The sequence below is a fragment of the Eutrigla gurnardus genome (assembly GCF_963514095.1).
Source record: "Eutrigla gurnardus genome assembly, chromosome: 19".
NCBI classification, from domain to species: Eukaryota; Metazoa; Chordata; class Actinopteri; order Perciformes; family Triglidae; genus Eutrigla; species Eutrigla gurnardus.
This window is the reverse complement of record NC_139930.1, coordinates 10832214-10846915: the sequence shown is the minus strand read 5'-3', so window position 1 is coordinate 10846915 and position 14702 is coordinate 10832214. Positions and strand designations below refer to the sequence as shown.

General features: G+C 41.4%; 1 protein-coding gene across 1 annotated transcript in view; it reads right to left on the bottom strand.

The window, feature by feature from the left end:
* Window positions 1-14702, bottom strand: part of astn2 (astrotactin 2) — a 232385-nt gene that overhangs the window by 91933 nt on the left and 125750 nt on the right. Inside the window, exons 9-10 of the mRNA XM_084036066.1 lie at window positions 14215-14289; window positions 11058-11195 (exon numbers count right to left, since the gene is read on the bottom strand). Coding sequence (XP_083892192.1) covers window positions 11058-11195; window positions 14215-14289 — 213 coding nt within the window. The remainder of the gene's footprint in view (window positions 1-11057; window positions 11196-14214; window positions 14290-14702) is intronic.

Genomic DNA, 14702 nt, shown 5'->3' with positions numbered 1-14702 from the left:
AAAAAAAGGTAGGAATGCTCGGTGATGGCATTGGCCAAAAAAATAAACCTTCAAATTTCATATCTTAGTAATACAAGAAGAGATATACTGGGGGTGCAGACACAAACCTCCCTTTTCAATTACAAAACCCTATTTTTATTTTTGTTTCTTTCTCAGCGTCTGCCCAGGTACGATCAGCAGTTAGAAATGCTCTGCAACACCTAGCCCTGTTTTCAGCCAGCTATTCCTTATTTTAAATATTAGCTTCTCTTGTAAGATTCATGGCACATCAGCGTATAATTGGCACGTCTTCTCGACACGAGCGGTGAAGTATTACGGCTCGCTGACAGCACGTAGGAAATGTCCACCTTGCAAAAAATCAAACCTTCTCCTGACACGGTGCTGCGCTGATGGCGAATCACTCACTGTCACACACACTGAATAAAAAGCAAGATGTTTACCAAAAGAGCTCAGACAAGCAACCCGTCGGGCCAAAACGTGGATAGTCTTCCATTTGATGAATGGAGTCAGGTTTGTTTTATTTGTTTTTCATAACCTCAACATATGGTCGCCCTCTGGTTATTTGCACTTTGCTTTAGTAATGGCCACCTCACTGATTATGCCTATGGTCCATCTGATTTGATCCTTAATTGAAATGCCCACATGAATGATATCAAGTTAACAGGGCACAAAAATACATATTTTTGCAATGCTCTTAGTTTTGACCAGAAATGGGAGTGTGAAATATGCACAACATATACAATTACAATATTCCAATCATTTTAAATAACGGCCCCGTTGTTTAAACAATAGTCTGGAGAATATGATTAAATATATTAAAATAGTTTAAGATAATTAAAGTGTCGTCTTTTGTTCGCAGCAGACTAAGTGTTTTATGGGCCCTAATAGAAACTGGTGATGTGGTTATGGCAGAACCATTATGCATTAATAGCATTGATGTCACCCAGTAATTCACAGTATTCAAGGCCATAGCACAAACGCAACCTTTCAAAGACACGTTTTTTTCCCTGGCAATATAATCGGGTTTAATGTTTTCAGCCGGCTTTATGAGCAGCTCTGCTGTAGAAAATAAATAGCATTTGTAAAAAAGGAAAATCAACCTATTGGTCAGCCAGTCACAACCGCTGGAGGATATCTCATATTCATGGAATTTATTTGATTTATTCAGCCTGGTTTAGGTCTGCAGTTTTTTAAGGATAGCCAGAGGATGTGAACTATATTCTCCAAAAATACATACAAGGAGAATGTCCCCCAAAGTGCATTTCACATCTGTTTGTTCTTTCACATTTTCTTTGATAGTTGCTAGATTTGAAGATTATTGCTCCCACTTGGACCTGAAAATGTATCATCTGTTTTTAGCAATAATAATGTTTTATGAAAATGTTCACATGGATCGTTGATCAGAATGAAAGCAGTTACAGAAATGACACATCTCAGTTTTAAAATGCAAAATGGATTAGTCTAAATTTGAGGCTTCTGGGCAATAATTGATCCTTTTCTGTTGCAACGTTGTCCAGAGAATCTCCATGTGTTCCCATGGAGACAGATGATACCTCAAGGCCTGGTTTTCTGTTAGGGTTAACAAATGAGATGATGAGTGAGGCCACCTACCTTGTGGAGGACCCTGCCAAGTAATCTCAGTCTAACTCTTCTCATTACAATTTACAGATATGAGGTTGGGACAAAGACTGAATAAAGAAAATAATCAAGATATTTGCCTCGTGTCTCCACTCACTTTTCCCAACCATGGTCAGATACTACACTCGTAGTAAGTATTTGCTATTAAAGACTGCTCGCTCCTCCTGAGTGGATCAGGCACATGGCCAATGGGCCTTAAGAGTTGGGGATATTGATGTGCCACATGGTCACGCTCAGCTACAGACTCTCTGATGTACGTCAGAGATCATAGACAAAGCAATGAAGCCCGGAAAACCAACCTCATCCCAAATACGGTGAAAACGCAGCCCTATCATCACTGAACTGTACAGTCCCGAGATCAGCTCGCCTCGATGAATATCAAAGACAGCAGACGGGGAGCACACTCGTCAGAGTCTGATGCCTGCGTTCAATGTGTTTGATTTAATGCAATGAAAACATCTCCCGCGTGCATTGGGACGGAATGATTATCTTCATGGGGGAAACAAGCTGGTTAACTGTTGCAGAGCCGAGGACAAAGGCCAGAGGTGGAATACAATTCCTCATTGGAAACTTTCCCTTAGAACATGTATTCACTTGTTGGGGAAGGTGGTGGAGGCCTGGTGTGTGGAGTCGAGAGGTACCAACAAAAAGCAGGTGGGCTCAGCTCTATGCACGGCTTTGGCTCTGGGAGCAAACTCCTCGTTATACGGTGGACTCTCCCACTCAGGAATTGTCCGTGGCGAGACGTGCCAGGCGGTTGTGGAACTACAGACAAATCACCAGCTGGCTGCTGCACAGACTTTGCCCCAGTGGACGAGAGGGTCACATTATGTGGCCGCTAGTCACGAACGGCAGCCGTCCGGGCTCCAGGAGAATCCCACAGCTACACAAATTTAACAGCTAAATCGGAGCTGAATTGCACATTTTGCAATTCAAAAGTGTGTGCATATGTATTTTGAATATTGAGAAATATATGTCAGTAAATGGGTTATGTTTTAATGGGTTAGTAATGTTAGTAATGAGTGCCAAATCTAATTTTATTTATTTATTTTTTTGATTCAGAGTGTTGCGAAGCCGCAAATCACAGATAATCAATATCACAGAGATTATGAGAGAATCTGCAGATCTGTGTTTAAAACAGATCTGCAGGTCCTGAAAACCCTGAAAGCATCACCTGTTAAAAGACAACACATAGCTTTATATGTCTGAAGAAGCAAGACAGGACTTCTGTATGTTTGCACAGCAGCAGTCTGGCCAACTGCCGGAGGGTTTTATCGTCCACTTTCCTTCTGCTCAAGCTGCTATGGAACGACCCTCACCATGGATATCCCATCACACACATGCAGATCGAGCTGGCTAGGGTGACGGCTGCAATCGAGACTGATATTAAAACTATGTTTTTGTTTGCTTTTGTAGACAGCAAACCTCCTGACTGCGGTTCAGTAACTGCCTCTGGGCTGCCCTCTTGCTTAACGCACTCACAAAGGAATGTTGCTCTGTTGCTCTGAATAGTGTTATTGTATTGTGCCAATCTAAAGAAGTCAATTCCCTGTCTCGCTCTCCCACGTCTTATTCTGCTTCTCTTTATTTGGCAACTCCATTTTTTCCCCCCTCCAAATTAGACAAGCAACACATGACATTCTGTGCGTCAGTTCTTTCTGGCAGGCACTCAAAGCAGTGACAAATGACTCCTTAATTCAGAGGAAAACACATGGTGGGGAAGGTGAGGCAGACTCAAAAATAATGGTTTGCCTCGACTGTGAGGTGCATGCTAACAGGCTCTCCTTTTGGACAGAGGGGATAGTGCATCGGCGATGAACAGAACAATCAATTCCTAGATCCCTGTCGAAGACAGTCCAGAGGAGGAGGAGGAGGAGGAGGGGGGTAGGGAAACAAATGCTGAAGGAAATATCAAAATAAGGATATTGCACTATGGAAAGTATTCAGCTAAGTTTGCCTCCCATTGTTAAATTATCAGGAGCCTGATAACTGATCCACAAAGGTCAATGACAGAACTTAGAACGATGCTCCGTTGGAATGTGGGAATTATTTCTAACACAATCCTATCAGATAAAGTTCCCTTTTCCAAATGATTAGCTGATCGGGATCATCTCTTTTGGCACCGTGACTCCGTTGCTTGACCCAGAAGCACATTGGTTGCATCTAAACACTGACTAATGCACTTGTTATTAATCTCCCTCTCCGCCTCTTGCTTTCCCAGATGATGAATGACCAGGCGGCGCTGCCCAAAGTTAGAGCGCTGCTCCAGCATGATTACGGAGCCCGTTATTGGTCTGCCCCCACGCTTGATTAATGCCCCTGTTCCAGCTCCCCACAAATATGCTGACTCTCATCAAGCACTTTCGTCATTGAATAGAGTGCATTTTCTTTAAGCTTATTGTGATCGCCGAGCAAAAAATCTAGCGGGTGAAAAATGCAGGTGAACCCGAGTGATACAATGAAAACAGATGCAGGCTTTTTTTTGTGCCATAAAACATGTTTTGATGGAAATTTGGAGTAAGAGGACGGGGATTTATGCACTTAATGTTTTGCTGGCTTGCAGCAGCGTCACCGGGTCATTTCGAGTGCAGCCCCGAAATATCGTTTTAAATGCTGTGTAGCTGGAAGAAAAAAGACATCATGTGTGAATGTGTGATAGTAACATAACAGACTGTCAGAGTAAATACATGTCTCTGAACTAACCGTGTGTGTGTGTGTGTGTGTGTGTGTGTGTGGGCGTCTGACGCTCAGAGTTGAGTGACTCAGCTGCACAGCTGGAAGAGCAGATGAGAAAGAGCGGAGGGTCAGGTCCAGGTGGGAAAAGAACAGAAGAAAGAAGAAGAAAAAAGAAGAGAAGAGAAGGAAGGCAAATGTCGGGTGGTGTGGTATCATTTGTAATATGAAGTAGGTCACATTTCTTCATTATGATCGTAGGTGTTGTTTGATTTGATTTTACGAACCTCAACGTGATTAAAAAATTGTGAACGCTCACATCTTAGAGAGATAGAGAGAGGGAGAAAGAAGCAGCAGAGGGCAGATGGAGGTCAGCAGAGCACTACAATGCATGAACTGTATCTGAACATGATGATTGTGAGTGAAATAGTCCGATAGACTTACGCCAACACGCTACTTAAATACTCCTGCATTCAAAATATCACTCAAGTAAAAGTACATCAGGTTTATTGCATCAAAATGGACTCAAAATGCTTAAAGTAAAAGTACTTTTTAATGTGGATGAATATGTATGATATTAATTATTGATGTTTTTTTTTTCATCTGAATCTGTAAAGTAATTAAGATGTTGGTTAAACGTAGTGCAGTAAATAGTACTATATTTACCTCTGAAATTAAGTGGACTAGAAGTATATACTTGTATATATGGAGTACTTAATTATTGTAGTTAGGTACAGTAATCCAGTAAATATAGATTCCAAATAGCAGTTGTGAATTCAGTTTCCATTCGATATAATACGAATTGCTAACTACTAACATCACAATTCATAATCTGGCATGTCTAAGTATACATGAAGACATGTACTTGTACTGTAAAGAAGGTGTCAGAGCTTCAACAAAGAGCTTGTTTATCAAACAGAATTTCCTGGGGGTAGAATCCCCTCGGACCCCCCTTCATAGGTCTGTGCTAAGCCCCCCATATCCTCAAGTCCTGCTGGTATCAACTTTAGAACGGCACATTTTGATGGTTCCCTTGATCGCGGTGAGCGAGGTCATTAATCACCAGCGTGGGCTGTCTGCGGGTACTGAGGGTTATTAACAGTTCCTTATCGACACCAATACTAATCTCGCAGCAGCGTCTGGAGAGGCTGAACTCCTCATACGCTGACATTCATGAAGTGGCTGTTGACACGTCGGCTTTTGTTCAACAACAGGCAGCGCAAATAAAGCTAATATTAGAGGAGATTCAATTTCAAATCATTAGAACTATTTCTTTGAATATGGCAATTTGTTCAAATACCGGTATGTGTTTGATAATAATAATATGTAGTCCAAGTGCAAAGTAAGCTTAAATGTGAGGCATTATAACAGCGGCCTGAAGATGTAGCAAATATAATGGCTCCTTGTCTCTCAGCAACTGAGGGGGAGAAAAAAAAAGACTGGATTTAAAAGTTATTGATCAGTTAACCAGACCAAACAGTGAAAACAGCAAAACACCAACGTATTTCATGCTTTGCATTCCGCTCAGGATTCCAGTGTTAAGTGAAAACCTTTTAAAGTGTGTGAATGTGTACAAAACACACCGTCAGAGGAAGTAGCTACTGGAGGCTAATTCACACACATCTGTTTGGCTCGATGACCTTACATTCACCACGCAGCACACATTATCTAATTTATGACAATCAATTAGTGAATGAAGTGGGATTTTAAATGTAGGTACATAAAGCATTTAGTGAATGTCTCAATTCGTGAATAAACTCTGAACTCTTTTCGAACTTTTACATTTCCTCTATTTAAATACCCCTTAAAGTATAGTATGGACATCCACATGTTATGGAAATCTTCCTCTACTGTGTCTGGCTTTAAATATCAGGGGAAATTATCATAAAAGTATAAATATAATGTGAATAAAAGGATAACCTCTTTGCTTATATGGCTGTATTTAAACTGTACTTTTATAGGTAAATAGTTACACAAGATATTTTTGGTAAACTTTAAATCATGTAGGTCAGAAATCACTTTGTCCTTTACATTACATTACATTTCATTTATCAAAAGCGACTTGTCAATACACCGATGGCACAAACTTTGGGGCAATTTTTGGGATTCATCTTGCCCAAAGACACTTCGGCGGAGACTGAGGAGCCGGGATTCAAACCACCAATCTTCCGGACAACTGGCACAGGTTCTTCTGATACGCTCTTACCCGAGGAGCAGGACGGACATTTACATGCACTGCTTCAGCCAATCAGGATGATGCACCACACATCAGCCTGCATCTTTAATGAATCCAAAAACCATAATTCATATTCATTCTTTTTCTTTCAAGGAATGAAAATGTAGTGAACATAAAAAAAAACAAACATGATTACCTGTGGTCAAGGTTGACCTCAGGTCACTCTGCTTATCTGAGGCAACAACAGCCTCTTGGGCTTATCTGCATAACCAACAGAAACAAAAATCTAGTTTTGAGATTTAATGGCTGCGAAAAAATATGAAGAAAAACAAAAGAGTAGGAAATCAATTCAAGGACAAAATAGTTCACACTGATAACAGCAATAACGTGCAAGACCAAACACGTGTACTGTTTTGAGGCTTTGAGCACCACAAACACGTACAACTCCACTGGGCAAATAAAAGTGCACTTACAAGCGTGAGTGGATAAAACTATGGGAAACTGGAGAAATCGACTTCAGTGAGTGATGTTGGTAAAATGTTGTCTGCTGGTTAACATATAGAGGCCTTTTTGACACTATGCCACCGGATAATGGGAAAAGCGTGTACTTCTAAATCTAGCTCATTGAAAATACTTTCTAAAGAAGCCTAAGTGATGTGAGGTCAGGTGACGATGACATCAAGACACAAAATACCTGCAGTTAAAACCTCCGCACTCACTTTTGCATGCGGAGTCGATTTCCCCGGGCAGAAGTGGAACGACGATGCACCTTTTTAAGTGCCGGAGCTCCAGCGCATCCCCCCCCCACATCAACGCGTCTCTCATGACTGACTGACTGTATCAACGCCTGCATAAACACTTTGGGAAAAGCATCAGCCCAAAACTTCACAAAATCCCACGGGACTCAAAAAAACTCTCCAGATAATGAGACGCCTGCTTTATTCATGATCCTCCGCATGTTACAGGAACTTATCATGAAGCAAATACGCATTAATAACTCATTATTTCAACTAATGCATGTTATATGATGTGCATTTCCTCCTTCATGTTTTCAAAGTTCTTTTGGGATGTCTTTCAACAATGATTAAGCTCTCGGTTCAACACACGTAAGCCGTTTCTCAATACCCAGTACGCCAAGTTCGAACTCGTGAACTCCGGGAGTCTAGACTTGCGGAGTTCAGTTGGAAGAACGAACTCCCGGGGTACGGGAGGACGGGAGAACGGTGTTTTTTCTGCATTTGGAACAGGAACGTACTTGATGACGTCATCGTTTTTGCCGGTTGACGGCGTTCAACTTCCGGTTATTTTCACTGGTTAAAATAAAATAAACACTATAAAAAACAACTCCGTTTCATTTGTATATTTTATTATATTTTATATGAGGATATAATATGATGTTTTCTTTTTATACAAATGTGAATATAAATGTTTGGGAACAACCGGGAATACGGGCGGATTACGTAAACACGACAAAACGCTTTAGTATAAAGTTATAGTTGTATAAAAATATAAAAACCCTCCCTTAAAACGGACCGATTAGTCCGATATCACAGCCTAAAGTGTTTCGTTCAGAGACCAAAGTCTGCCTTTTAGACGCACAGAAAACAGCATTGCTTTACCACACTACAATCATACAAGACCAGCGTCAGATTTCAGAGGGTCACGCCGGGACAAGGCAGTCATCAGCGGGGTAGCAGTAATGCTAAGTGCCCGGGCCAACTTGCTAGCGGCTAGCGAGGTAGCTAGCCGTGATAGCCGTTAGCGGCGAAAACGTCGGAATAAAAACTACGTGCTACAGTAATAAATCACCCACAGCACCGATTTGAAGTTGTAAAAATGACATTCCCGCAAAAATACATAAAAACATTTATTCACCCCAAAACAGTAGAATTTCAAAACTTCTAACGTTAACAATTGTGCGTCTTCTCCTCCGCCATTGCTTTATTGAAATGCATTCTGGGATACGTAACTGCCCAAAGTCCACACAAGTCTCCTCCGATGCATCCTCGGTGAAATGGGCGGGGCAAGAACACATCCGGGGTATTTGACCGTACTTGGCCAGATGCGAACTTTGAATTGGAACAGTACTCGGTCCGACGCTGATGACGTTTCTCAAGTCCACAAGAACAGAAGTACAGAGAAGAACGCATATTGAGAAACGGCCATTGTTTCCAATCCATCGTCCTGTTATAATATGTAATCTCATGTTGCGATAACGTGTCGCATATAATATCTCACTTGAAGTCCGCAGCAACTAACTGACGTATTCTAAAAGGCTAATCTATAAATAGACCTCATAGAGAAGGCAGCTGGTGTAATTGCAGGATGTAACAGCAGCATGAAGACACGTCCTTCCAACTAAACTTGCTACACAAAAGCTACGTTTTTGCTTTTCTGCTTAAGTGCTCAATTTGCAATAATGGCTTGGAAATAACGGCTCTACCTCTGAGCGAAACAGAGAAACTGTATTCTGTTTGGACATTGTAACAGATGCATGGCGATAAACTGCTCTTAAACACGTCCTTATTTTCCCTTTTCCCTTTTTTCAAAGGAAGTGACATACCTCGGCTAATTAATCTAAAGCCGTGCCGCAATGCCATTTAAGTCAGAATAAGCAGATGTGTACGAGAGCCTCGGGAGTTCTGTGCTCCTGAGGCACTTTAATAAAGCCTGTGAAAAGTTTGGAGAGTGGATACAATTTGCAACGACTATTTATATGATACACATTAGACATAAAACACAGCACTCAGTGACAACTGAGATTTAAGCTTTCTGAATTAGGAATTAGTTTATTGAATATTCGGTGTCAGAAAAACACCCAGAGGTGAATGCAGAGAGGATTCTGAGAAATCTACCAGTGAGGTAACAACAATGTGTTTTAATAAAGCTATTTTTAGCCTGAATATGCGTATTGTTATAGCAACCCACAAGAATGGAAACCACTGATTAAATCATCAACGTGAGGATCGTCCTCTGTCGGGTCGGTATGGGCGAGCTGTAATCACTGTCAAGTACCCTCAACCTGGCTTCTTCATTTTAAAGGGTCAGTCACTTTGTTTCCAGCATTACTCATCAGAGTTCATCATGCCAGTGAGAATCAGCATCAACACTTAGTTTGTGTGCACATTCCCCATGTATTTTTAGGGTTTCCTGTGTGGTGTTTTTAACAATTTCATCTTTGTACTGAGCTTTTAAATTAAAGTGCAAATGTCTTGTAATTATAGTTCAAAGTCATTTTACTCCCAAATGTTTAGCCTCATATTTATGGGAAAGTGATTCCTTGTCATTTTGAAAAACATTATGCTTGCATAATAAGTAGTTTCATAAGTGGTCGATGTGATTAAGTATGTATTTATTTGCAAACTCACATTTCTCAGAAGGACCCCTATTGGTTCCAGATGTGGTTTACAACTGCAGCTTCGGTCAATACGTTTCTCCAAACAGTATTTTGATTAAAACATGCATCACTGCCTCAGTTTTAATAGAATACATCATGCGTTCTGTTGATTATACTAAAATAATGGCGATTGCAGGCATGCTTCTGTTTTATAACACCATCCTTTCTTTAACATTACTTGACAAGTGCAACATTTTCTCTGCAGCACGGGGAGACAATTGGATTTTGAAATAAAATAACACTTCCCATGCTGGTGGCAGTTGGATTCCATAGATGTGTGATTGTTTTAATCTGCAGCTGATGCCCCGACATGTTTTGTGATGTTCAGCCGCGCTGATGCATGCCAGCTCCTACTGGCTGGTCGGAGGAGAAAAACATAGCTCTCACGTTGCCAATATTCTGTGGTTGCACTGCGACGGTGCCAAATCCATAACCTCGTTTGACACTGCTTTCCTGTTTGGATTGGGTTTTTTCAGATCCCTATGTGCAGAGCCCAAAGTTAGGTTTTTGTGGCACTGCCTTTGTCACTTCAGTCCTCTGAATGCAAGACCCTTTTGGGAATTAATCTCCTGATTAAAAGCTTAATGGGTATTTTGCCATTCATTTCATATGAAAGGTTGTTTTGGTAATTTTTCAAATAAAAGCACGGACATTATTCTTTTATAACTAATAAGCTTGAAGCACGTTTGTTCATTTATATATATGTTCCTCCTTAATGTTATGCCTTTCCAATGGTTACTGCAGCATACTGACTGCAGCACATTATATTAAAAAAACAAGATAATGAAGTAGCTCTCTACATTCATACATGCCTGTTATGGAAATGTGGCATATAATGAACTTCTGTCATAGCATCAGAACAGCAGCATCGACACAAACATTATATGCGTCATGGAAACAGCTCACAATTGAAGAAAAGACATGTATTATTTGGACTTATACACTCCAAGAAACAAAGGAGCTTTATGAATAGTATTCCTGTGGTACTTAAGCTGTAGAGCCAGGGTTTAGAATTCTGAAAACAATTAAAGGATTGCTTCTGCATTTGTTGAGACCTTTAAAAACAAAAGAAAAGAAAATGTATCTCGAGGTTTCTGTGGACCAGCCAGCAATCTGTTCCACACAGTTTCTCTTTTAACACTAGCGTGGAGCTCTGGGCTGAGTCGGACTGACCTGACCTCTCCTGGATCTTCGGTAACCAGCACGTCCGTCTTACAGCTGGCGATGGGGTTGATTGACAGCTCCACCGGTGGCACCACGAAGCTCTTGCTGACTGGCAGCCACAACCCTTGGCCCAGACTGTAAAATGATCTGTGTTGGCACAACAGCAAGATGTTTATGTCAATCACAACTACTGTCACATTATAACATTTTGGTATCACGGTATGCGGATACACAGGCATGTAAATGAGGCATTTTAGGAATGATCACAATGAAAAGTGCAGCACATGGGTGGCGCGGGGTCTGACAGCAAGATTCTGTCGTCCGTGGAATAGTGTATAATTTCATAGATTGAAGGTAATTCATATAATTGCCAATATGGTCATCTTTGTATTACTTCCTTGCAGTATGAATAATGTGAATGTCCTGATAATGGAAGGGAAGCTGTGATATGGATGTGGGAAGAGTCTGCGAGTGAGTTGACATTCTAAAAGGTTTTTAATGTATAAAAATACATTTTAGAGAAAAATGAGAACATAGTGTTAAAAATGGAACCACATTTAACGGGAAATAAATTCCCTCTATTAGCTATGAAGACCTGGTCTACACAGTTATATTCGAGGAAGCGTGTTTAGCCTACTAGAATAATTGCCAGCTTATACTGTCAATCCTGTGTAGAAACTCATTCAAATGGTGTTTGCATTTGGTGTATCAACACAGTTGGAAACATAATTGGACTTGGAGGAGTACACTAAGTAGCTGTAGTCTCTTGGCTTTTTATTGCTAATTAAATTTTTTTTTTGTGACGTGTGCTGATGACCATTGTTCAAGATGGTATAAAAATAATTTGGACTTTGGCAAGAGATGCTTCTCCCGAGCGAAGAGTATAATCCTCAGGAGGACGCCGTGGGGGGCCAAGACTTGTCATTTGGGAATAGCACCACGTGGAGAGGGCCTCACAGAACACAGCTGCGCTTTGAATCCTGTGCTTTAAAATATGTATCCGAGCAGGTGGGCGAGGATATCATAAATTCCCACAACGACACCGTGGTCGAGTGGCTCTTGCCTGTCAAAAAAGCTTGCGGATTACATTCAATCCTTCTCATTTGACTCCTACATAAAACACAAAGTACATTTTATCACCTCAGCAACATCATGTAAGTTTATCCATGGTTAATAATCGCTGGCATCCATCCTGTCAAACACGACTTGGTTAGTACAAGACCTGACCTCAGCATTTAAACCCCTCAACATGTACAAAACACAGAGACAGTGACTGCATTGCACTCACTCCGACCTCCACTCACTGTCTGGCAATCCAAACCAAATTCGACTTCAATATGTTCCTGATTAACATTTAAATGAATACACTGATTCCATTCTGCTTTCACCCACCGATCTTTCATATCGCAAGATGCTTACTTTCTCACTTGCTCCTAGCAACAAGAAAAAAAATAAGTGAGAGGCGTCGCTGGTTTCCAACAAAGATCCCCATCTGTGAAACCATCCCCCGTTTGGAAGACTCCAACGCTGTCAGGCTGAAAAGCAATATAGTCGTTTCTCCCATCCTTCTCCACGCGGCGCTGATATCGAGCCCTTCCAACAAGAACCCGGTGAGGGTTTCCACTTGGATGCTGCATCTTTACCCACTTTGTCTGCTATCTGTATGAGTGTGTACATGGCTGCAAGTGTATGTGGTCTGTATGTGTGTGTAGTTATCCTTTCAGCTTTCTCCTCTCAAAAACTCCCGGCCGACACAGTGCTTCCACATGATTGCTGCCTTTCTGTGAGTGTGCGGGTGTATGCTGGCGCCATCGGAGTCCCATCCCCAACATACTTTAGTGCTTTTAACCTGCAGCGGGCCGCAGGCAGACGGAATGTGCTTTTATGCAGAACAAAGATTGTCGATTACCTAATTTCATAGAGTGGACACACGCCGGGAAACTAACTCGGCAAGGTCGGCGTGAAGAGCAGCGGGATTAGTGTGACAAAGAACTATGCCCGGCTACATCCTGGAGGGGTAATGAGCATGAAATCAAGGTGGATTTGACAAAAATCAAAGGCTGTACTTTAACTCACTTAAAAGAAATCGTGGAGCTTAAAGGTTAACTAAACCCCAGAGTTTTGGCTGAAGTGTCTCAACCCTTAAAATAAAAAAAAATGCCTCTAGAACGTGACAAAAGTATCAACATGGGCAGAGCTGTGAGGGAGGGGCTCAGACGCACCATGTCCATATTTAGTGTTAAGGGTTACGAGGCAATGCATTACTGTGATTTACTTACTAATCTATCTTTATTAACATATTCCTTATTCACATGCAGTATTGGTAGGCAACCAGACAAGCTTTTGGCATCAAAAGTGTTGTGGTTTCTGTTCGTCTCGGACCTCAGTCCAAGTCATATATCTGCTATCCTAGAAACATAGCCCCTTGCCCCCAGAGGCTTATTCTTTATCAGTATGCTTCCTACATAATGACATAGTTACTGACCTGGGGTAAACTCTGCAGTACATTATGCTTCAATGGATTATTATGATTAAACTGTAAATGAATAAACAAATAAGTTCAAGCATATTATTATAAGTTATTAAATAAGCTGTAGCAGTCAACGTGCACTATTTTTTTGTGAAGAGTTTTGCTGATTATTAACTTAATCCAAATCCATAACATGGGACATGACAGTAGTTTAACTAGATGAATATGTGTTGAAAGGGCCATCTACAAATTCTTACCAAAATTTGTATAAAAATGTCTGAATGTCTGAAAGCAGATGAAATTCCAGCAAGTCAGGTTGATGTGGACTATCTAAATGGGGGAAATATAAAAATGAAAAAAACACCCGAGCGATAGTGAAAGGGCTCCTTTGAGCCTTGCACTTGTTGAAAATCGTCAGACACGATGACCCCATCAAGGATGAGAAGTGTAACAAAAATGGCAGTAAAAGTATTTGAAAGGAGTCCGTCGGGGACGGCCCCCTGGGCTGTTTCTCTCGGTGAGCCTTCACCGCGACACGAGGTGTATCCGTCCGACTGCTTCATCTGTATGCACCATCACACATGTGCACACGCGAACACACGCCGAGAACACCGCCGTCGCCCCGCCGTGTGTCGAGTCACAGATGGCCAGCAGGAGTCATGCACTCGGGCGACGCACTAGAAGTGACGGACTCACCTGAAGATCCTCTCGGGGGCCTGCTCTCCCGTAACGAGGTCGTAGCCTTTCTCCAGGTTGGCATATGGCCAGGGACTTGAGGACAGAGAGGAAATCAAAGAGAGACATGTTAACATTTCTATGTCGCATTCCAATTTTCCCCGAAATGACATCAAAAATGTGTTCATGTAATCTATGTGAACACAAAAAAAGGATCTTAATGTCTTCTCACTTATAAAGAAAAAATACCCCACAATGTTTATATAATATAATATACCTCCAGAATGAAACACAAGGTCGGAACTAACAACGCTTGATCAAATTTGTGTTTTCATATCCCCCTCAGTCAGCTGATACTCCTACAGAGCTGTGAATGGGAAATTTGATCTGCGACTGGACCGAGTCCAGCAGATGACTGATGGGGTTGAATAACAACGTGGGACTTTTTAAATTAATCAATGATTGGGGAAGGCAGCTAATTGTCAAACAAGGTCATATTTTTCTATCCA